We start from the raw sequence: 25,723 nt of genomic DNA, 5'->3' as shown, positions 1-25,723 counted from the left end.
ATGTCACGACCCTAGATCATGACCTGAGCTGAAACCAAGAGTTGCTTAACCGACTGAGCCACCCAGGCGTCCCACCACAACTTTTCATCATTGTACTGGAAGTCCTGACCAATGTAATAAGATAAGAAAAGGAAATAAAAGGTATAGAGATTGGGAAGGAAGAAATAAAACTCTCTTTATTCACAGATGACACAAATGTCTATGTAGAGAATGTGAAAGAATTGACAAAAAAAATTCCTGGAACTAATAAGCAATTACAGCAAGGTTGCAGGATACAAGGTTAATATAGAAAAGTCAGTTGCTTTCCTATATAACAGTAAGGAATGAGTGAAATTTGAAATTAAAAACACAATACCATTTACAATCGTAGTTCTAAAAATTAAATACTTAGGTATAACTCTAACAAAATACCTACAGGACTTATATAAGAGAACTACAAACTCTGATGAATGAAATAGTAATAATAATAATAATAATAATAATAATAATAATAATAAACCTCTTAACATACAGACTCTTAACTATAGAGAACAAACTGAGTTTGGTTACCAGAGGGGAGGTGGGTGGGGGGATGGGTGAAATAGGTTATGTGGATTAAAGAGTACACTTATGATAAAATAAAATAAAATAAAATAAAATAAAATAAAATAAAATAAAATAAAGAGAAAACTAAATAAATGAAGAGATATCTCATGTTCATGGACAGGAAGACTCAATATTGTCAAAATGTCAGTTTTTTCCAACTTGATCTACAGATTCAATGCAATTTCAATCAAAATCCCAGCAGGTTATTTTGTGGCTACTGATAAGCTGATTCTAAAGTTTATATGGAGAGGCAGAAAAACTCTGAAGAGTTCACACAATATTGAAGGAGAAGAACAAGCCTGGAGGATTGATACTACCCAACTTCAAGACTCACTATAAAGCTATAGTAATCAAGACAGTGTGAAAGAATAGACAAAGAGATCAATGGCACAGATAGAAAGCTGAGAAATAGTCCCACATAAATATAGTTAACTGATCTTTGATAAAGGAACAAAGGCAACACAATAGAGAAAAATGTAGTCATTTCAACGAGTGGTGCTAAAACGGCTGAACAGCCACATGCAAAAAAAAAAAAAAAAAAAAAAGGGATCTAGATACAGACCTTAAGCCTGTCACAAAAATTAACTCAAAATAGTTCACAGACCAAAATGTAAAATTCAAAACTATAAGACTCCTAGAAAATAAAAGAGGAGAAAAACAAGACACCTTGGGTATGGCAATGACTTTTTACGTACAACACCAAAGGAACCATCCATGAAAGAAATAATTGATAAGCTGGACTCATTAAAATTAAAATCTTCTGCTCTGTGAAAGACACAATCAAGATAATGAGAAGAAAAGCCATAGGGTGGGAGGAAATATCCGCAAAAGGCACATCTGATAAAGAACTGTTTTCCAAAATATACAAAGAATTAAAAAAACCTCAACACTAAAAAAATGAACAACCCAATTAAAAACTGGGCCAATGTTGTTAAATAGGCACCTTGCCAAAGAAGATACACAAACAGCAAATAAGCATATGACAAGATGCTCTCCCCTATATGTCATCAGGGATATGCAAATTAAAACAATGAAATACGACTACACACCTGTTAGAATGGCCAAAATAGAGAACATTAACACCACCAAATGCTGGTGAGGATGTGGAAAAAGGAGCTCTCACTCATTGCTGGTGGGAGTGCAAAATGGTACAGCCACTTTGGAAGACAGTTTGGCAGTACCTTACAAAACTAAACACTCTCTTACCATATGATCCAGCAATCTCATTCCTTGGTATTTACCCAGAGGAATTTAAAATTTATGTCCACACAAAAACCTGCACATGGATGTTTACAGCCACTTAATTCATAATTACCCAAACTTGGAAGGAACCAAGACGACCTTTAGTAGGTGAACAGATAAGCTATGCTATAGCCAGACAATGGTATATCATTCAGCCCTAAAAATAAATGAGCATGAAAAAGACAGGAAGAAAAGTAAAATGCATATTACTAAGTGAAAAGGCCAATGTGAAAAGACTACACGCTATATGGTTTCAACTACATGACATTAGGGAAAAGGCAAAATTATAGAGACGGTAAAAAGATGAGTGGTTGCCGGGAGTTAGGGGGCAAGGACAGATGAATAGGCAGAGCATGGAGGATTTTTAGGGCAATTAAACTATTTTGTATTATCCTCTAATGGTGGATACATGTCATTATACATTTGTGAAAACCCATAGAATGTACAACCCCAAGAGAGAACCCTAATGCAAACTATGGACCTGGGGTGCTAAGGATGTTTCAGTGGAGATGTTCATCACTTGAAACAAAGGTACTTCCTACTCTGGTGAGGAATGTTGATAATGGAGAAGCCTATGCATGTGTGGAGGCAGGGGTATATGGAAAATCTCTGAACCTTCTGCTCAGTTTTGCTGTGAACCTAAAAAAACAGTCTAGCAAAAAATTCAGAAAACAAAAAAGAGCTCTTCATAGCGGATGCAAATATCCAAGAGTGGGGAAGTAGAGTATAAAAGCCTTTTCTAAATGTATGTGATAAATTTCCTAAATGTATGTAAAATTCTTTCATGCAGACCATTTTGCAGGACTGGTTTTCCACCAAACACTCTTTGGGAAATGCCACTAGAGTAATGAATAATGATACTTTAAGTTGCTGGACACAAGAAGCTCAAAACAAATCTTGAAAGATAGACTTGAGGAAAGCTTTGAAAAAGTTGAACAAAAAGTCAGTGAGAATAGGGAGAAGAATACTGAGGGTTAAGAACACTACAGAGTGAGTTCAAGAGGTTCAACACGTGAATAATATCTGCCAGAAGGAGTGCAGAGAGACAAAGAAGTGGCAGAAAATCACTGAATTAAGAATTTAAGAAAATTTCAAGAGACTAAAGAATGGATGGGCACACATAGGGTCCAGCGTGGCGGTGTCTCATCCTAGGTGAGACTGCAGAACAGCAGCCACGAAGAGAAGCTTCACGGAAAACAAACAGGCTGCATGTAAAGTAAACATGCAGTCTAAGATTTACATGGGAAGACAGGTGGGGAAGGAGCAGACTGGGGATAAAAGAAAGGGAGGTGAAGAAGATGTCAAGGGACTCAGAAGGCTTCAGAAGACTTCTTTTTGAGAGTGTGATATGGATAGAATATACATCAGGCCTGAACATTAAGAGATGTATGTAGTAGTAAGAGAGCTTCGGTTGAATTAATAAGTACTAGCAAAATAAACACCTAAAGAAATCAACAAGATTTACTCTAAAAACAAAATGTGCAACAAAGGAGAAGTAATCATATTGCACTACTTGGCTCAATTAAAAACAGCATTCCACAAACTACAATGACAAAATACTAAATTTCAATCTAATCAAAATGATAATATCATGGTGTTAAGACAGGGAAGTATGTGTGGGTGGGTAAGGGACAAGGAGATTAACAAGAGTTAAATCTTCAACTTCTAAAGTGGGTTGTCAGTTAAAAAATGCCTGAAGCATAAAAAAATGCATAAAATATAAGCAAAAAAACCAACATATGGAGGTAAATAAAAGTGGCTGAATTAAAAGTGATTGCGTTTGATGAGAAGTAAATGGCAGGGGGAAAAGAGGGCCAGTTTGTTTTGTTTTTGTCATAATTCTTAAAAACCGATTGTTCTTTAAATTATGAGCATGTATATAACTCTGATAAAAAGAAAACTAACAAAAAGTGTTGTGCAGGTAAAAAAAAAAAATGAAAGGGAAGTATAAAGGATACAGTGTGGCATGCAGCTTTCAATCCGTGATAGCTTTTACCGGTAACATTTGAAGGGTCTGTAAGAGGTAACTTCAGCTAATCCTTCTACTGCATTAAGTGTGGAAACTGGGGCTCAGAAAGGGAAGTGAGGTCAAGGTCACACAGAATGAGCAGAGACCCAGGCAGAGAATGGCCACACAATGAAGAGTCAGAACTGCTATAGTCTGGCCAGGAGCAGGAAAGAGAGATGCGAAGTAAGCTCCCACTTTTGCTAGGCTCTGAGATTCAGCCTGAGGGAGGGATGCCAGCTCCGGGACTGCCAGATTTAAACGGAACCTGCATCATTTAAATGGAACAGTGTGGCACAGTCATGAAGCTCCCACTGCTGCGGGTCTTCTCGGTACTGTTAAAAAGGCACACAGGCGCCTTAGTGGTATCTAGAATGATGTGGGGAAACCGAGCAAATATACAGGCATCTAGGGGGTATGCCATGAGGTTGGAAAACATACATAATGAATATTTCTGCCGACGTGTTTATCTGTTTTTTTTCTTCCTCATCCACAGAGCTTTGGGACAAAGGCCACTGTTCATTAATCTAATGACACTCTTGGACTAAGCAAACCCAGTAACTGGCTGGAACTGGATGCAGATGATGTATTTGGAGAAATCATGTAATAGGACTCTGACTAGAGCTGGACACAAATACCACCGGCAGGCTCTATGTTGTCTTCCAAAGCTTATGTGGAGAAGAAACTAGAGTTAGCCTTCCCTTCAAGCTCTAATTCTAGGATATGGGTGGAGACATACTCAACTCCTAAGAAAAAGACTATGCTAACTTTCCTGAGGACCATTCCAATTGCTTAAACTTCTCTAAAGAAGGTAGAGGATCCGCAGAGTAACCAGAGAAGGTTTCACCCACGTATCTCTACTTTACACATAAGGCATGAGTACTGTTCTTTCTAGTATTCCCATTGGGAGACTGTCTATTCCAGTGCTGTAGCTCTTTTAAAGTTATCTTCACAGATGGCTGGTTTATGAAACGGAAACAGATATGCATAGCCCTGGTTGACTACCTGCCCACTGCAGCCACCGCATTGTGCCTTGAATCAAATGTTCATTGGGTGGTCTCCAAAATCAAGTTCACTCTCACAGTACCAAGGTTTGCCACTGCTGATAATGTTAAAAAAAATCAGCCAGGGCTTTGTTTGTTTGGGATTTTACAGGTTAGTTTTTGCTCTTGTCAGTCTCCAGCTAGAGAGGTCCTAAAAGGAAGGAGAAGGCCCTCCCTAGAAATGAACTATAGCTCTGGGTTTCAGTCTTGGTGGACGTTCTCTCCAGCTTTCAACAGACCTTGCTGAATCCCATTCTAAAACGTCAGCCAGCACTCTGCACCTTACTGTCCCATGACTTCTTCAGGAATGATTTTCTACAAGTTGTGAATTTCTTAAAAAGTTTAACATTGAAAAGTAAAGACAAAAAAAAAAAAACCCCAAACTGAATTCTTCAAATTTCATCTACTTGTGAGAGGAATGAATGACTTGAGGCGTCATGGTTGGTGCCTCTTCTGCTTAATCAGTAGGTGGGTGTAGGGCCAGTGGCCTTTAAGAGTTTTCTTCCTCATCTGCTTGGCCCCATATAAACAATGCACAGGGAGAAACCCAGAAGCCCCTTGCCTGCTCTTGCTGGCCCTGTTCTGGTCACAGGTGACCCCCGTGCCTCTCCAACTGTTTCAGGTTCACAAGGAGCACATGTGGACGGTGCTGCTGTCTCATCTCGAGACCTACATGGAGCACTTCACTCAGAAGCAGTTGAAGAAAGTCACCTTGCCACAGGCATCACCAGGCCGGCATGATACCAGTGATTCCATTATGGCCGTTACTCTTCACAGCCTAGCAGTGCTGGTTTCTCTAGTCGGACCACAGGTGGTGATGGGAGGAGAAAGAACCAACGTCTTCAAACGCACTGCCTCAAGTTCTATGAAAACTACTGACCTTTCCTCAGAAGGTGACTGATCTTCTCAGCCTATTAAATTTCCCATGAATGGAATCTCAGATGTAAATATACCTCAGAAGACAGTGAAAACTTCCCATCAAGGTCTAAAAAGGCTGAAGAGTGACCTTACTCGCCAAAGGGGTCTGCAAACAAAACTGTCAGTGTACATATTTGTCCTACAGAACCCTATGCTGCTGTCAAGTCCCTGCTCACTAACTAATACAGAGGAGGAGACGTGGGATGACTTTGAGCCCAGCAGCTGAGATACTGAGCTAAACCCTGGAGGTAGAACCCCAGCTGCAAGACCTGTTACCTCAGGGGAGCAAAAGGCCGTTCCTACTCCGCTTCCACTCATTGAAGAGTCCAAGCCTTTGAAATCAAGCCTACCCCAAAAGACCAGTCTTGCACAAAGTGGGGAGGAGCCAGACCAAACCAAGCCACCAAAAGTGTCCCAAGGAAGGAGGCTTAAGGTTCCATCAGAACTGCGTTTAGGAGAGTTTACCAATTCAGGTAAAAAAGAAGCCACTACAAGATCCTGAGTCAGCCTGGTTTGTTGATATGATCCCAGAAATGAAGCCTGCAGCTGCTATTCTTATTTTACCTGAACTGAGGGCAGAGCTGATGGTTCCCAAGGATGACGTCTCACCACTGACGCAGTTTTCCTCAAGATCTGCTGCGGCAGAAATTACTGGGAGAGTCTGAAGGCTGCGAAGGGGAAGGGGGGCCAAGCTAGGAAGACAGTAACTGGTGACAATGGGGGGCAGTTACACTATAGGAAAAAGGATTCCTTTAAGAAAAAAACCATATCAAACTAATACCTCAAAAGCAGGCTCTGCAGAACCGCCCCCCCCGCCCGCCCGCCCCCAGCGTCCTGTTTTTGCTATGGCAGGAGCTCTTTCCCAGTCTTCGCTAACTGAAGTGTGTGCCCTTGAGGGCCCGCTAAGAGCCCCAGGCGGTGAAGAGTCTCAGAGCTCTGGTTTCTCTGAGGAAGAGCTGTGTGCGTTTGTCTAAGAGTTCTGTGAAACTCAAGTGGGTGTGGAAAGGTTGAATTTACTGCTCTTTTTTCCCCCCAGGAAAGAAAGAAAATAAAGACAAAAAGCCAAGCAGATTAGCTTAATTTTGTGCCATTTCTTTAACTGTCAGAAGAGTAAGCTCTACTATGAAATAGGATTTACAGAAAAAATTCTAGCTATAAAGTATCTAAATGATTAATTGCCAAGGTTTTCTTAGGCAGCTTACTGGTGTATAGCTGTGTTGTCTGAGCGAAGAGCCCTGTGGGAACGGAGGCAGTTACTGACTGTCCCACACGTGTTACATTGTACCAAAGGAGAATGTCTCCCACAATCCTGTTTCCCAAGTATCCAATAAAGACTACTTTCACTAGAAAAAAAAAAAATCAGAGCAGTTGCACACGTATTTCAGTGGTGGCAGGATTACTGTAATGCTGGAAGGATTCCAGAAGGGATCAGTAAAAAGGGGGCACCCGGAACTGGAAAGGACACATATTAATACAAACTGGGTGGGGGCGGGGGAGGGGGCGCTCCTGGTGCTAGCCCCACCTCCACCCCACCCCCACGCCCCAGCTCCCCAACTCTGAGTTCACAGGACATCTACCCAAGTTTGTTCCGTTGTTTTGAAAGGATGAAGGTTTCTCTGAAACTTTCAAATGTCAAAGATAAAATATTTGTTTAAAGATTTGATTTAGGTTTACAAATGGACGCAGTGTTGGGGGTGTGCTAACTGCTGGTGCAAGACAAGAGAAAGGACAGATGGGGGGGCGCCTGGGGCTTGTGGCAGCTAATACCATGATCTGCTCTTACCTGTGGGGGCCTGCATGGCTGAGCTGGGGATGGTGGCAGCATCTTGGGGTACAGTGCTGGTATCCGGTTCAGGGGTGCTGGTTGTTGGTGAGGTGGGTGGTGGGTTCAGCAAAGTCCGAGGCTTCCTCTGTCAAAATGGATGGGGAGAAGTTTGCTACCTGTGACAGGTAACTTGTCTTCTGATTCCTCTATTTCTAGTCCTCGATTCACCCATGAGATGGAAATATCTCTGTGGATGGGGTTATGTTTTATCTTTGTTTTCCACACAGAATCTTGCCGAGAGCTTTACCTATAGTAGATGCTTAGTAAGTATTTTCTGAATCTATGCGTAAGATTCTGGGCTCCTATTAAGCTGGAGCTTAATTCACAGTCTTTTATACTAGATTCAACATTATCATTTGAAATTCCAGGTTCTTTATCAGTTGGGCAGACAAAAGCAAAAAAGGAAAAAATGCTGAGGCTTAAGTGTCCTTTGACATTATTCTGTAGTTTGCTTCTCTTAAAAAATGGAAACGCCCCTCCCCTAACTACAAACTTGTTCCTCTGCCTACCTCTTCAGCTCAACTGATATTTTGCATCTTAAACTTTATACTCTGAGGTCTAAATCCCTAACTCAATTACTTCTCTAAAAACCCTGCAGTTTTACCTGGGCCACGCCTTTACAGTAATAAACTGTCCCTTCTGCCTGGAATGCCCTTTCTTTCTTTTTTTCACTTTATAAATATCTGTTTATCCAGGAAACTTTTCTAGATTTCCTCTGGTTACTGTCTCTTTTGTGCTATCTCTGTACTTTGTGTTGCATCTGGCACAATGTATTGTTATATATATTTACATACTGGTGTCCTCTATTAGCCTGGAGCTCCTTGAGGGTCTGATTCTGAGCACCGCTCCTAGCATGGCAATTGCCATATAATAAGTCTCAATAAATATTTTCAATGAAGCACGCAGTATAGAATACCAATAATGGGGGAAGTGATAAAAATGATTTGAGAAAAATCTAGTATCTTCTCTAAGCTGTTCAGGGCTGTCTCCAGGGGAGAAGGATCTCAGAAAGTTCAAGAAATAGTTTTCTAAAAGCCTTTCTGAATGCAAGGAAAATGTAATTATCACTGAGATCCAGAAATCCCTTTTTTTTACTAAATATCCCATGTAGGGTCCACCACTGGGACCTATATAAACCTGTCTGTCTTCAGGGAGTGTGTTGTCTAAAGCAATAGCACCAGCGACAGCTGGTCTGTGGAAGTTTTCATGCAAACACACGAAACATTCAAAGCATACGTGGGGCATGGACATTTCCTCATTTTTGTTTGATATTGCTAAAAGTAAAAGTCTACATAAACAAGGAGTCAGGGAAGAAAGGAAATAGCAGTTCAACTTCATGGAGTTGGTGGTAGGATTTCATGGGGTCCCTGAAGGAACAAGCCTGGCGAGTCTGGTGCCCAAACATTGTAGCAGAAAGCAGAGAGATGGAAGGCATTTGTTTGAGATAGGTGCATTTACATGTATTATATCTCTTCATATATTACCTCACCTCTATTTTATTGGTGAGGAAACTGGGGCTGAGCCTTATTCAAAGTATCCTACAGTCACACAAGTGGTAACAAATGGAGATGAGACATAAAACTACTTGTCTGGCTTTGAAGCCTCTGCTCTAGTCATGAGCCCACTTTACTTCAGAAAGGAACAGAAGGGTCAGGGGTAAGTGGGAGGCACATACATCTATAGAAGCAGGCAAAAGGACAGGGGGGGAGTTAGTGAGTCAAACGCCAGCCCATAAAATACAGGATAAGATGAGAATTATTGTTTTCAAGAGGGTTGGAAAGAAAGGGGACTTTGGTTATTACTATGTTTAGGACTGCCTGAGTAGGCAGAGCAGAGGCAATCATAGAATCACAGCGTTCAGGTTTTGGAGGGTCTTAAAGGCCACTTAATCCAACCATCCCTCTCCTACTTCCCTCTTCTTGAAAACATCCATCATATATGAGCCATCCAGTCCCTGACAAAATGCCTCTGGTGATGGCATATCACTATTCCTTCCTCCCTCCCTCCCTCCCTTCTTTCCTTCTTCCTCTCTCCCTTTTTTCCTTCCTTCCTTCTTCCTTCCTTTTCTCCCTCCCTCCCTCCCTCCCTCCCTCCCTCCCTCCCTTCCTTCCTTCCTTCCTCCCCTGCTTCCCTCCCTCCCTCCCTCCCTCATCTTTCTTTCTGCAGATCACTACATCTGTTTTGGGACAGATTTAACTGTTCCTTTTATGTTGAGACAAAGCCTGTCTACTTGAGTTTCTACTTTTTGGTTCTGGTTTTGTCTTTGAAACCTTACAAGTTTGTTCCCTCTTTCATCGGATGTCCTCAAAATGTCTTCACAGTATCAAAAGCATGGCTTCTCTGGCCTTGGAATCTTTAGAGCCTTCAGTGTCTCTCCACAGCAGAAGAACAAGAACACAGTAGTGGAGACAAAAATGAATCAGGACCTGGGTTAGGGTTAGTGTAGACAGGGCAGGAGCATGTGTGATACACAGAAAGATCAGGACATGACATCAAGAACTCAAAGCCAATAAACAAGAGATGATCTCAGTTAGAACATCATAACTAAAATCATCTACCCATCCTGAATTTATTGAACATCTCCGAAGAGACTGAGATATAAGGCACTACAAGAGAAAAAGAGAAGAACAAGATTAGGTTCTTGACCTTGAGAAGCTTATATTCTAGAAGAACTGAAGTCAGCTGAAGTTAATAAACAGAACAAAACCAGTCAACCAACCAAACAACCAACCAACCAACCAAACTTAGGGACGAACTCATGAGATTAGAATGGGGTGCCCAGGGAGAACTAGGACTCATTTTCACATTGAAACTCAGGTAGTCTAGTTCAGGAAGGAGCTGCAAAGAAATCCCTTGACAAAAAGTGAGCGGAGAAGGTGATGCTAACGGAAGCCGGAGAGAAGCAGCTGAGGCATTTCTCATCAATGGTCTCCCGAGGGAAGACACGCATGAAGAACTGGTCATGACTAAAGGTGGCACTTGCAGTTAACAGTGCTCGGTGAAGCTCGGCTCGGCAGTCTTTTCCTGCACAAGACGGAAGTGTTATCTCCTTCAGGAAGTGTGGGAGCGTGCCCGTGGTGCCCGTGGTACCCGTGGTGCCCGTGGCAGGGCAGCAGTGACCCTGAACTAGAACATCTGGAGCCCCATCTTCGGAGCCTTTGCCATTTATTAGCTATGTGACCTTAGGGAAGTCATTTCACATTTCTAAGTCTCAAATTACTTAACTATTAGATACTATTAACACTACTCATCTCCTAGGGTTTTGTGATCATCATGTGATATGTATGTAATGGTGTCTGATTCAGAGCCTGATACTTACTAGGTATTCAATAATTTTCTTTCTTTCTTTTTAAAAGAAGGGGCAGGGATAGAAAAAGAAATACATTTATAGAGTCAATCTGCTCTTTCTGTTCCTGTGCCCGGGCATCCACTCTGTTAGGCTAACAATCAGCAGCAGGGTCTTCCATCTAGGGAAGATGTTAGACCAAAATTCCCTCAAATGTGCGTAGCCTTCAAAGTCAAAATTTGTTTCTTGTCCACACCATCCTATCTCTAATATTACCAACTCCCAGTTAAGTAGCTAAGCAGGGATGACAATCTAGGAGATTCCTGTTAAAAGCATACACAAGGTGGAAAACAGGGCCAGGCATGCCCCTTTCCAAGATGGATGGATATGGGTGAGTTACCCCTTTATAACCCTTTATCCCTTTCTAGGAAACCCACGTTTTTACCTACCTTACTGCCAGGTTTGGGACCCCTCTTCTTTGGGAATTTCAAAGGTTCAGCTGACTTGGATGGGGTAGAGATGGGGTGGGGAATTAGGGGCTTGGGTGTCCGGCCCCGCTTCTTTCCTGGTTTACGCCCCCTCTGCCCTGGTTGATGGTCCAAGACAGTTTTGGTGCTGCTGTGGATGCTGGCCTTCTCAGTGTTCACATCAGATGCAGGATAGGGATTCTTTGGAATCACAACTGCAAGAAAAAGACTCATTCTATCACCCCCTCCTCCCACCTGCATTCCCATCCCAAACAGCGGGGAAAAAAAGATTTGCTACTTCTGCTTGGGTAGGTTTATCCCAAGAAGCTAGTTTCCTGGCATCTGACCTAAATGTTAGAAAATCTCAGAGGAGAACTGAATTTAGATTGGTTAGAATTGGAAGTTTTAATTATTTCTGGCAGATGCAGAGAAAATATTAAATTTTTCTCCCCAAGGCACCTAGTTAAAGCACATAAACAGAATCACAGGCTCAGAGATGGAATGACTTTAGAAGCCTACAATCCCTTCCTGCTAAGAATGAAGACCCAAGGCTCAGCAGAGGAAATGACGCCTTCCCCGGGTTACACAGTGAACTGGGATAAGGACTTATGTTTTGAAACTGGGCCCTGACAACCAAGTTAGGCATTTTCTACATCAATCTACTTAAAGTTTTGGTGTGATTATTGCAATGAGGAGTAGTGAAACACATGGAAATACACACATCTGACAGCATCTCTTCTTACTTTAAAAATCTTTGCTCCATATTACCTTTAATGTAAAGTCCAAATTCTTTATCCTGATATCCAAGGACTTTTGTGACTTTATCCCTGCCTTGCTCTCTGGTTATACCTGATGTCATTTCCTGACACACATCCCTGCTATGCTCTAACCCACTTGTTTTCTGCACACCAGTTCATTCATATATGTTGAGTTTCCTATTCTTCCTAGTCAAGTAAATATCAATACTCCGATTCCAGCACTCAGCTCCAGCGCCACCTCCTTATTGAGGCCCTGTCTGACCACTCCCCAACTAAGTCAGTACCACTCCACCCCCAAAGCATACTGGAGACATCTATGTTAGGGTACTCTCAATTTTACTCCAACCATTCATCTTCTCCTTAAATTGAGAATGCTTTAAGGTAAGCGCATCTAATTCATTCCCAAATAGTTACTGAGCACTTACTACAGGTAAACAAAACAGTTTCCACTCTCATGGAGCTTACCTCCTAGTTGGGGAGATAGAAAACAGACAAATATACAGTATAATGCCAGGTAAGTGTTATGATGAAGACTAAAGGAGGGTAAGGAGAGAGAGGGGTGAGGAAATTTCTCTTTGAGAAGGTGACATTTATACAGAGCTCCCAAATGAAATAAAGGCAAAGCCTTATGAAAATCGGAGAAAAGCACCTCCCAAAATAGAGGGTGCATAACAAGAGCAAAGATTCTGAGATGGAAACACGTCAGCGTGTTTGAGAAATGGCAAGGAGGTCAGTATAGCTAGAACTGAGTGAGCAAAGAGGAGTGGTGGGGAATCAGGTTAGAAAGGGAGTAGCAATAAGATTGTGTAGGACTCTGCAGATGGTGAAAATGAATCTGAACTTATAAGCATGAAGGGAAGCTGCATGAGTAGAGGTAGGGAGACTAGTTCATAAACTAATCACAGTGGACAGGTAGAGGGTAATGTTGTTTATGCTTCTAGGGAGGATGTAATAGATTATGGCAATGTGGTGTTCCTGATGCAACAATTAGGAAAAGCCAGACACACTGTTTGAAGAGACACTGCAGTATTGTAGAAATCACAAGGATTAGATGAACTGGAATTCCAGACATGAGTGGGGAAGGCTTCTGAGGTAGGTGACACTGTTTTCTTTCCTGAGGACATTTGCCAATTTGGGGCATGAACTGAGGATAAGGTGTGGCTCATGCATGGTACCTCTACTGGAGGAAAGAGAAATCCAACAGGCTGCTGTGACAGATTGGAACTTGAGGTCCATGTGTGTGGCCAGTTTTCCCCATGGGACATTTGCTGAGTTCTGAACCTGCACATTGGACATGTGAAGCTAGGCTGAGAGCTTCTATAAGGCAGAATGAAATCTCCCATAATCTTGTGGTTTTAGGGGATAAATAAGGTCCCACTAGAAGGAGGAGGTCTACTTCAAACACATATCTCCTCTTCAAGATAAATGCCATATTTTGAAATCTTAAGGAGTAAGAGGTTATAGAACTAAACCCCTAACCTCTAAAGGTAGGAAAATCTCTTGCAGGGCTGAGGAGATAGAGAAACCTATTAGGTTCTTAATCAAGAGCCCAGGAGGACCCATATCCAAGAAACAGGTATAAACCACAGGTATAATCCAGACCTGGACTAGCTCAATCCATGATTACATTGAGAAGATCAGGCTCTTATCCTATTAGCTTAACAGAGGAAAGGAAGAATTCTTTCTGATGGAAGATACTAGCTGGAGCCTCAGCAGTTCTTTTATATAAAATATCCAGAATATCACAAAAAAATATTAGATGTAAAAAGAGGCAGAAAAAAGTGATTGGTAATCAAGAGAAAATACAGACAACAGAAGGAGATTCACATATGATTCAGATAATGGAACAGAGACTTTAAAATAATCATAATTAATATGTTAAAGAAAGTAGAGGAAAAGGTAAAATGTAAGAGAAGATAACACCCACAGAAAACTGGAATCTATATAAAAAATTAATGGAACATCCTGGAATTAAAAATGTAACATGAGAAATTAAAAACTCATTGGATGGATTTAAGAGAAGACAAGATCTAGCAGAAGAAAGGATTAATGAACTTGAAGAAAAATCAATGGAATACATCCAAAGTGAAACAAAAATATGGGGAAAAAACCAGATTAGAGCATTAGAGACATGTGGGCATAGTCAATAGATCCAAAATATGAGTAACTCTAATTCCAGAGAAAGAAGACAGAGAGAATTAGGCAAATGTAATATTTAGAAACTAATGAAAGAAGAGCTCACCAATCTACAAGCAGCAAAAATCCCCCCCAAATCCCCCAAACTAAACCAAGACACATACTGTTAAACTGCTGAAAATAAAAGATAAAATATAAATGAAATGAAAAATGAGATAAATTTTTAAGATGAGTCAGAGAAGAGAAGTATCACTCTTATAGGAGCATCAATAAGACTGACGGCCAACTATAGAAGTTGGAAGCAACAGAATGATATATTTAAAGGGCTAAGATATATAAACTGCCAACTTAGAATTCTATACCCAGTGAAAATATCCTTCAAAAATGAAGGTGAAATAATATTTTCAGACAATCAAAGCTGAGAGAATTTGTCACCAGCAGACCTAAACTACAAGAAATAAAAAGGAAGTTCTTCGAGCTGAAGGAAAGTAATCCCACATAGAAAGATGGAACTGTAGGAAGAAATGAAGAGCGTAAGAAAGGGCACATATGTGTGAGATACAAAAGAATTTAGAATAAGAACTTACTATTTAGAACAAAAACTTATAAAATGGTTTGTAGAGTTTATAATGTATGTATTAGTAAATTATATGAAAGCAACAGCATGAAGGATGGAAGGAGGGGATAAATGGAGCCAAACTTTGTTAAGAATTTTGCATTATTTGAGGAGTGGTTACAAAGCACTTATTTAAAGAAGACTTTGGGGGCGCCTGGGTGGCGCAGTCGTTAAGCATCTGCCTTCGGCTCAGGGCGTGATCCCGGCGTTCTGGGATCGAGCCCCACATCAGGCTCCTCCGCTGGGAGCCTGCTTCTTCCTCTCCCACTCCCCCTGCTTGTGTTCCCTCTCTCGCTGGCTGTCTCTATCTCTGTCAAATAAATAAATAAAATCTTTAAAAAAAAATAAAGAAGACTCTGGTAAGTCCAGGATACATATTTGCACAGAATAACTAGTTAAAAAATTAGTAAGAATATATCACTAAAAGCTAAGGAGAGAGAAATGGAATCATAAAATATACCTCATTAATCCAAAAGGCAAGAAAGGAGGAATAAAGTAATGAGAAAGAACTCAGACAAAGAGAAAACAAAAAGCAAAATGCAAAATGGTGAACTTAAATCCAAATTAACAATTATATTAAATACAAGTGGATTAAGTAAAACAATTAATAGGAAAAAATTAACATACTGCACCAATCCCCCCACCCCGGTACTCAACTATATCTGTTTATAAGAGGGCCTTGAAATGTAAGGACCCTTGAAATATGACACAGATAAAAAGATAAAAATAAATAGATGGAAAAACATATACCTTGTAAACATTAACCAAAATAAAGCTCATGTGGCTCTATTAATATCAGACAAGTCCATCTTTAAGGCAAGAAGTATGACTAGACGAAAAAGGAATATTTCATCAAGATTAGTCAGTTAAATTTATATATACCTGATAACACAAAACATATAAAGCAAAAGTTTAGAGAACAAAAAGGACAAACAGACAAATCCAAATTATGAGTTGGAGATTTTAACATATCTCTCTCAGTAACTGATCGGTTAAGACGTTGAAAAAAATCAGTAAGGGTAGGAAAGATGTGAATAACTCAATTAACTGACTAATAACATAAATAATCAATTAACCAACTAACTTAACTGACATCTATAGGACATTATACCCAATAAATATAGAATGCATTTTCTTTTCAAATGCTTATGCAATATGCTGGGTGAAAAAGCAATCCTGAATAAAGTTCAAAGAACTGAAATCATACAGAACATGTTCTCCAAGGCAGCAGAACTTATTTATTTATTTATTTAGTCTCAGCCACCATCTTCAACAACATTTATTTTTAGAAAACACTGTTGGTTTGGTGTTTTAGGAAAACTTTTATAAATCACTCTGTATTAATAAATTCTAATGCAGCAGGAAGATAAGCAAGTTAGTGGGTTCAGCTCCACTGCCAGTAACACAGAAATATTTACAGCTCTAAAAACAAAGACGTGCAGGCAGGAACTTGAGAATTTGCAGATTCTTTTGTGCCAGCTGATTCAATTTATACATTTGCATTCATTTGCTTATTCTAATCACTGCTTAATAACTTTATGTTAATATAGTTAAGCATAAACTATGTGTCTGTTTTATAAGAGAAATCCAAAGTGTCAAAAGGAAGAATCTTAATATTTTTTTGCTTTGCCATCTTGAGCCTTTTCCTTTTTAATTTTAATTTTTTGAGATAGTTGGCGCACAGTGTTGCATTGGTTTCAGATGTACAACACAGTGATTCCACACCTCTATATGTTATGCCATACTCCCCAAAAGTGTAGCTAACATGTCACCGTACAACACTATTATAATACCATTGACTATATTTCCTATGCAGTAGCTTTTATTCTCATGACTTATTCATTCCATAATGAAGCCTGCACCTCCCACTCCCACTTACCCAACCATAGTGGAATTTAAATAGGAATCAGTACCAGAAAATTAATTAGAAAAACCCCAAATGCTAAGAAATTAAGTAACATATACTTGTAAATAATTCAAATACCAGAGAAATAAAAATAGAAATAAGAAAATTCTTGGAACTTAAAATTCATGAAAATATGACAGATTCAAATGTGTGAGACTTAGTTAAAGCAGTGCTCAGAGGAAAATGTATAGCTTTAAATGTTCGTATTAAAAGAGAAGAAAGGTTAAATATCAATGATCTAAGCTTCTATTTCAAAGAGGTGGGAAAAGAACAGCAAAATAACCTCAAAAAAAGTACAAGTAAGGAAATTACAGAGATGAGTGGATATGTCAATGGAAAAAAGAAAGCAGACATACTACAGAGAAAATCAACAGTCAAAAGTTGGTTCTTTGAAAAGATAACCCTTTAACAAGCCTGATTAAGAAATATAAAAAGAAAAGACAAATATCAAGAATGAAAGAGTGGATTTCATTATAGATAATTCAGGTATTAAAAAGATAATAACAAGACATCATATATAACTTCATGCAACTATATCTGAAAATTTAGATGGAATGGGCAACTTCCTTGAAAAAATAGCTTATTAAAACGGACAGAAGACCAAACAGAATATGAAGAGCTGTATACATAATAAACAAATTGCAATTGCAATGGAAAACTTTTCTACAAAGGAAATTCCAGGCCCAGATTCCTTCATGGGCGAATTCTAGGAAACATTTAAAGAAGAAAAAATAATAATAATAGATTGTACAAAATCTGTTCAGATAAACGTAAGAGGGAACACTCCCCAACTCATTTTATGAGGCCAACATAATCCTCATGCCAAAACATTACAAAGATAATCCAAGAGAGCAAAACTATAGGCTAATATCCTTCATGAACATAGATGCACAATCTTTAACAAAATATTAGCAAATTGAATCTGGCAATATATAAAAAGGATTACATATCATCACTAAGTGCGGTCTACCCCAGAAATACAAAGACTGTTTAACAATAGAAAAAAAAAAATCAGCTGAACTTACCACATAAACAAAATAAAGAAGAAAACCCATATATCATCTCAACAGATGCAGGAAAAAAGCATCTGACAAACTTTAATACTCATTCATCATAAAAAATATGAGCAAATTTGGAATTTCCGTATGGAAAAGGTCATTGATAAAAAAATCAATAGAAGCTAGCATACTTAATGGTGACATATTAAACACTTTCTTACTGAATTACGGAACAAAATAAATATATTCACCATCACTACTTCTATTCAACATTGTACTGAAGGCCAATGTAACAAGGAAAGAAAAAGAAATAAAAGCTATAAATACAGGTTGTAAAAAAGAAGCATTATTTGCATATGACATGATTTTTTTCATAAACTGTACCTCCTCCCACCTACAAAATCTATTAAAATAAAAAAAATGAATTTGGGAAGGTCACTAGATGTAATTCAATATACAAAAATTTATTCTATTATAACAGTTAGAAAATGAAACTTAAAAACCCCAAATCAAATATTCAGTGAAAGACATGCAGTACATCCATCCACACTAAAACTGTAACACATTATAAGAGAAATTAAAGAAGATCGCGATATTACATGGCCATGAAGAGATGTATCACATTCATGGATCGGAAGACTCAAGTTGTGCTCTCGATTCTCATCAAGCTGACTTAGAGTCGATGCAATTCCAATCAGAATGCCAGCAGTTCTTCTTTAATGTGCATGTGTCCAATAAGTTAACTCTAAATTTTATTAGGAAATGCAAAGGTTCTAGAAGAGCCAAGTTGATCTTGATAAATAACAGCAAAGCTTGAGGGAGTATTTACATCATTAGATACCAAGACTCATTATCAAGTTAGAATACTTAAGACATGTAATATTGGTGGTAAGGATAGTCAAGTGGATCAGTGGAGTAAAACAGAGTCTAGAGATAGGCCTACATATACACAGTTATCTTATTTATAATAAAGGTACCCCCGTAACTCTGTGGTGGTGGTGAAGGAGGGGAACACTTCTTCAATAAAATTGTGGTGAGTCCAACAGATATCCATATGGAAAAAAATGAGACTTGAACCCTACATTTCATATCAGATACATCCAATTTTTTCCAAGAACATAGAGGGGAAGATCTTCAAAACTCCAGGGTAAGCAAGATTAAACAGGACAAATAGGACAAATAGGACACATAAAGCATTAATTATAAAAAGATTGACATATATGACTTCCTTAAAATAAAAATTCTGTTCACCAAAAGACAACATTAGGAAAGTGAAAAAGAAAAAGAAATCTAGAAAGTGGGAAAGGATACACAAAACACATATGTTGGAAAAGTAATATCCAGAAAATATAAAAAAATCCTAAAATATGTAATAAAAGGAATGACAATCCAATTTTCAAAAGATGAGACTTGAAGAACCAGGTCACAAAACTGAACATACAAATAGCAGATAAGGATATGAAAAGTTGCTGAACATTATTAGTTATCAGTAAAATGCAAATTAGAATTACAAGACACTACGTCTCCACCAAAACTGCGAATGTTCAAGGGCTGACAGTGCCTGTACTGGTGAGGAATATGAGGCAACTAGAACTCTTGGGCATTGCTGATGGGAATGTAAATTGCTTTGAAAAGCCACTTAGCTTTATACTCTCACCCAGCAATCCCACACCTTGGCATATACCCGAGAGGAACGAGGGGCATGACCATCAAAAGACGTGTACAGGAATGTTCGCAGCAGCATTTTCCGGAAGACTCCCTGGGAGTCATTGCAGGCATTATCTAAGAGTCTGAAGATGTCACACACTACGACTCGGCAATTCCAACCCTAGGTATGAGCTTCAGAGAAAGTCTTGAACACGTACACGTCGGACACGTGCAGAGGTATGCTTACAGCAGTGTTACTTGTAGTAACTGAAAACTTGAAATGATCCAATGTTCATTATTAGTAAAATGCACTTAAAAAACGTAGTTTTCAAAGTATGGTCTGGGAACCTCTTCGGGACCTTGAAATCCTTTTGGGGGTCTGTAAGATGAAAATTATTTTCACGATACTAAAACATTATCTCCCCTTTTCACTCTCATTCTCTCACAGTGGAGTTTTCCAGAGATTATATATGTGATATCATCATTCTGACAGCTAATGGAATGTGTACTTGTATATTCTTATGTTTTAAGAAATTCTAAATTTTCATTTCTAATACAGTGATATGGGTAATCCCCATAAATAAAAGTTCTTTAGGGTCTTTAAGGATACTAAAGTTTCCCGATACTGAAGCGTTTGACAACCACTGACCTATAATTATAATCACTTCCTTGCCCTTCTTTTCCCAACACGCTTGCCTTGAAAAAAACCCAGTCTAATTCTTTACCTATTCCACACCCAAACCTGAGTATTGAACATGCCCAATATTTAAACTGATTACTCTAAACCCTAAGATTGGCCCCTGTATCTCTAGTAAGACCAGGAATCCGAGCTGGGCAGGGAGGTGAGAGACTTATTTTGGAGTTCCTGCCATCACATGACAAGGTGCCAAGGTCTTAGCAGGGACCCAGCATGTGTTTGTAGAATAAAAAAAGAAAACAGTTATAAGAGATGAACTGAACAGGTCTTTATGTGGCCTTCTAACAGTCAGAAAATAGTTTTTCCTCTTTCTTCTCTTTTCCTTTAAAGCTAGACATAAATGTCCATGATGCCAACTGTCAAAGAGGTTGTCCTCTCTGGCCTGAAAGATCTGGGCAGAAGAAACTAACCAATACATTTAACAGTTCAGAAAAATCAGAGCATGCAGGTCATATGTGAGAAGCTAGCACTGAGATTAAGCTTCATACTAATTTAAAAGCTTCTTAATAATGGATTTCTGAAGCTATCCTAAGGGATTCCAGGATTTGGAAGTTCTTCCCACCAGGAAGCCCTATTCTGCCACATTCTAACTTAATTATCCTAGTTGGGGGGAAAAATTGGAGGGATATCAGGGGACTGGGGATCTAATTGTAGTTCTGTCCCTTATGGTGTGACCTTGAGTCTGTCATTTAAACACAATCTTTTCTTATTTTTCCAAATGCAAATAATTAAATAATTTAATGACTGTCCTACTTCAGAGAGAGATGAAAAATCAGAATATTCTCTAACACATTTTGACACTACCAAGTTTGACAGAATTACATTCTTCATCAACAATACTTTGACAAAATTCTTGCACATTCATGTGGCCTTCATAACAATCCTATGAAGGTGACATATCATCCTCCTTTGACAAATACGGAAAGCAAGCCTTAGAGAAGTGAAGGTGGCAGAGCCTGGCAAGATTCTAGTCTTTGGTGTCTTCAGTGCACACATTCTGTCATGTAGCCCAGGAGGAAGGAAGCAATCTGTCTTCCTTCAGGAGGCCAGGAAGGGGTGATTCTTACGTTAATTTGTTTGACCACATCAGTTGAAAATTTAGTAAATGCTAAGTATCAAGGTTTGCCAGTTATGTAATGTGAAAACCCAACGCGACTGTTGTCCTAGAAAAGCACAATGGTGAGAAGGTTAGTAATCCTTACACAATTAATCACAATTCAGTGGGTGTACACTGGGGTACAAGACGAACCTGGAACACACTGGTCAGAAAGTAATGGGGATGCTCAAAGAGCGATGGGGACATGTCAAGAGGACAGGAGTCAGCTTCAAGGGGCTTCCACTGGCGAAATCTGGGAAAGTTTGAGCATCCAAACAAATAAGTGGGGGACCCTACTGATGTAACTAATGCATAAATAAAAAAAACAGAGAGAAGGGAAAGCTGTTGCTTATAGTAGAACCCCACCTAATAAATATATAAGAAGTGAGAGAACTAGAAAGTAGCCATTTGGGTAACAACTCATTCAGGCGAGACTCATTAATAGATGCTAAAACTACTGGGTGGAAATTTGGTGAGACACAGGATATTTACAGTCTCAAAATATTTCTCCACAAGATGATTAATTAATTACAAAGGAACAAAGTGAAGAGACTTGGTCAATACTGCCTGCACCAAGAAACCAAAGTTACTGCAGTAATGGGACAGATATCATGCGTCTCCAAATGTGATGCTTTGAGAAGAAAGTCACTTCTAAACATTCATGTCAAAAATGTATGACCTGAATTTAATCATGAAGTAATATCAGACAAACCCATTTGAGACCCAGTCTATAAGATAACTGAACAAATATTTATAAAGAAATAGTAAGGTCATGAGAGACAAGGAAGAATGATGGAAAAATTGTTCCAGATAAAGGGAGACTAAAAAGACATGACAATTAAGTACAACTCATGAACCCAAATTTTCTTATCCCAAAAGGACATTATTGGGGCAACTGGCAAAATATGAGCATGGTTTATAGATTAGCTACTGGTATTGTATCGATATTAATTTTCTGGTTTTAATAACATTAGAAGGTCTACAGATTAGCTCTAAATAATATATCAATATTTATTTTCTGATATTTAAAAAGATTTTATTTTTAAGTAATCCCTACATCCAATGTAGGGCTGGAACTTCAACTCAGAGATCAAGAGCCCCATGGGTGGTGGGGAGGAACATGGGGTCTGTAGACCTTCTAATGTTATTAAAGCCAGAAAATTAACATCAATACAATACCAGTAGCTAACGTATTGCATGGTGCACTGGGTGTTGTAGGCAACTAATGAATCATCGAACTTTACATAAAAAACCAGGGATGTACTGTATGGTGACTAACATAATAAAAAAATATTATTATAAAAAAAAAAGAGCCCCATGTTCCACCAACTGAGCCAGCCAGGAGTCCCTAATTTTCTGATTTTCAATAATAGTACTATGCTTATAGAAGTGCATGCCCTTGTTTTTGGAAAATATACACTAAAGTCTTTAATAGTAAAGGGACATTATGTATACAAGTCATGTGTTAGATGGTTCAGAAAAAATATGAATTATTTATTGGGAGAGACTACTAATGCAAATGTGATAAATGTTAATATTTAGAGAATTCTTTGTACTCCTGCTGTAATTTTTCTGTAAGGCTGCAATTATGCCAAAATAAAGTTTTAAAAGAGATTCATGAGTGTGGTACCAAAATGTATACATACACAGGGGTTATCAGAACCTGGAGGAAGGAGTGACTATCTCTGCAAGGGAAGGGAAAGGGTGCAAGGGAGTCAGGCAGGTGAGACCTGTTAGGTAAGATTTCAAAGTGACATTTAAACAAATCTTTGAAGAACAAATAGATCTTGCATTAGGAAAAGGGCAAAGGTGGAGGGTTAGCAAGTGTACTTCAAACAGAGGAGACAGTACATAGAAAGGCACAGAGCTGTGAAAAAGCATGGTTACGTGAAGACTCATGGGTAGTTCTGTGTGGCTAAGTCCAGAAGACGAAGAAACAGATAAGGTTAGAGAGAGACGCTGAAGCCAGCTTGAGAAGAGTCCATATGACAGTTAAGGGGCTCTAACATACGAAGACTCTGCCAATAGACGTCGGGTGGGTCCTCTGGTCCTACATACGGAAACGGAAACGGCGAGGTTCATTGTAAAGGCAAAAGCACACCTAAGGCAGTAGCACATAAAGTTGTGTAGAACCGGTCTCCCCTCCTTGATAAACTCGGTTTGATCTGTGCACATATGTGTGTATCTAATCCTTATTCCCTTGGCCAAAATCACGACTCGTAACGATGCTAAAAGGCAGACAAAGCGTTAAGATCGAGAATGGAGAAAAGAACTAGTTTACAAATGGGTGTCCCCTAAGGATGGAGTTAAATTTGCTTAAAAGGAGCTGGCATTTACTTATTGGGCACTTACTATGAAAGAGGCAGTATGGCAATGCAGACAACCATCATCATCCACCAAGTTTACTAGGGTGCACACGACCCAGCATACACTGGCAGTTAAAACAATGGGCTTTGAAGCCTTGCCTAGGAAGTAAATATTATTTCTATCTAATGGATGAGGCTACCGAAACTTGAGTAACTTGGCCAAGGCCACGTAAGTAACGAGGCAAGGCTGGAATTCAAATCCAGAATGTCTAACTCTAAAATCCTTCTCTTTCCATCATACCATTCATTCATTGGTTCACTCATTCATCCAACAAACACTCTGTATGAAGAACAGATTATGTGGTAGGCTACACAGTATGAACCAGGAACGTAAGTGCACAAATTAGATGGTAGTCACTGTTATGAAGAGAAAACGGAACAATGTGACAGAACATGACAGAGAATGACAGATAATTAAGAACAGCTCTTGAGAAGGTGACATGTGACCTGAGACTGGCACAACAAGAAGGAATCAGGCATATGAAGTTCTAGGGCAGGGTGTTCCAGCAGAGGAGACAGACAGCAGGTGTAAAGGCCCTAAGAAAAGAATGAGCTTGACTTAAGAAACAAAAAGAAGGCCAGAGAGACTCCAGTGGGGTGAATAGAGGAAATAATGGCACAAGAGGGAGTCAGAAAACAGATGGGGTCAGACCATGCAGGGCCTTTTGGATCATGGTAAGAACATGATCTAATTTACTTCTGAGAAAGATCTCCCTGGATGCTCTGTGGAGAATGGATTATGGGAAGACAAATATGGAAGCAGATACATCACTTAGGATGCTGACTGTAGAAGTCCATGTGAGACGTTAACAGTGGTGGAGATTAATGTGATAGCTGTGAAGGTGCAAAGAAATGGATAAATACAACACAGGTTTTGTAAGCAGACCTGACAGATGGAACAGGGGGAGGGAAAGAATGATTCAGGATGAATTTTAGGTCTTTGATCATTTACCAAATAGGGAAGACTAACGGAGTTTGAGGTTTGGGAGGAGGCAGATTGGGACTTGAGAATCCATTCTGGCCATATCATGTGCTAAATGACTTAGATAGTAGAGATAACAAGTAGGTAGTCAAATAAATGAGTCTGGAGTTCTATAGAAAGGTTAAGGGTAGAGCTAATTTTGGTACTAATTGGCATATAGACAGTATATAAAGACAGGGGACTGACTGAAATCACTTGGGAGGAGACAGAACATAGAATATATAGAATAGTATAGGAGAGGGCCTAGGACTGAGTCCTGGAGCCCTTCACCAACTAGAGGCTGAAAAGTGGAAAAGGCCAGCCAAAGGAGACCGACAAGGCATAGTGAGTGGAACAGGAATTGAGAGTCTAGAGAGTGTTGGGGCTCCTGGGTGGCTCAGTCGTTAAGCATCTGCCTTTGGCTCAGGGCGTGATCCCGGCGTTCTGGGATCGAGCCCCACATCAGGCTCCTCCGCTGGGAGCCTGCTTCTTCCTCTCCCACTCCCCCTGCCTGTGTTCCCTCTCTCACTGGCTGTCTCTATCTCTGTCAAATATATAAAATAAAATCTTAAAAAAAAAAGAGAGAGAGAATCTAGAGAGTGTTAACATCCCAGGAGCCTAGAGAAGGTAGTGGTTCAAGAAGGAGGGAGTCTTTTTTAAAATTTTTAATTAAAAAAATTTTTTGAAGATTTTTTAATTTATTCATTTGAGAGAGAGAGAGAGCACGAGCAAGGGGGAGGGTTGGAGGAGAGGGAGAAGTAGCTCTGCACTGAGCAGCGAGCCCGACTTGGGGCTCAATCCCGGGACCCTGAGATCATGACCTGAGCCGAAGGCAGACGCTTAACTGACTGAGCCACCCAGGTGCCCCCAAGAAGGAGGGAGTGATCAATTGTGCTGGAAGTTACAGAGACACTGCAAAATGAGGCCAGAGAAGGTTTTGTCAACATGGAGGTCAACGTGTTCTCGGTAAGAGCAGTTCACTAGAAAGTGGGGGCTGAAGAGCAATTGGAAAGGGCTGAGAAGCTAATGGAAGGTAGAAATAGAGCGATTATAGATCTGTTTTTTTTTTTTTAAAGAAGTTTTACTGTGGAGTAGGCAGAATGGCCCTCAAATAAGTCATATGTTAATTCTGGAAACTGTAAATATGTTACATGGCAAAAGAAATTGTGCA

At 39.5% G+C, this 25,723-nt stretch overlaps 1 protein-coding gene across 13 annotated transcripts in view; it reads right to left on the bottom strand.

The window, feature by feature from the left end:
- Positions 1-25,723, bottom strand: part of SCMH1 (Scm polycomb group protein homolog 1) — a 173,151-nt gene that overhangs the window by 31,023 nt on the left and 116,405 nt on the right. For 6 of the 13 annotated variants that reach the window (XM_057310723.1, XM_057310726.1, XM_057310729.1 and 3 more), the window contains 3 exons: positions 11,354-11,586; positions 7,577-7,703; positions 6,358-6,429 (listed from right to left, as the gene is read on the bottom strand). The exons of 2 other annotated variants lie outside the window; for them this stretch is intronic. In XM_057310723.1, coding sequence (XP_057166706.1) covers positions 6,358-6,429; positions 7,577-7,703; positions 11,354-11,586 — 432 coding nt within the window. The remainder of the gene's footprint in view (positions 1-6,357; positions 6,430-7,576; positions 7,704-11,353; positions 11,587-25,723) is intronic. 5 more of the 13 variants (XM_048220707.2, XM_048220708.2, XM_044383925.3 and 2 more) reach the window with 2 other exon arrangements.

The sequence above is a fragment of the Ursus arctos genome, unplaced genomic scaffold (assembly GCF_023065955.2).
Source record: "Ursus arctos isolate Adak ecotype North America unplaced genomic scaffold, UrsArc2.0 scaffold_12, whole genome shotgun sequence".
Taxonomy (NCBI): Eukaryota; Metazoa; Chordata; class Mammalia; order Carnivora; family Ursidae; genus Ursus; species Ursus arctos.
The sequence above is the reverse complement of the archived record's forward strand: the minus strand, read 5'-3'. Positions and strand labels throughout refer to the sequence as shown.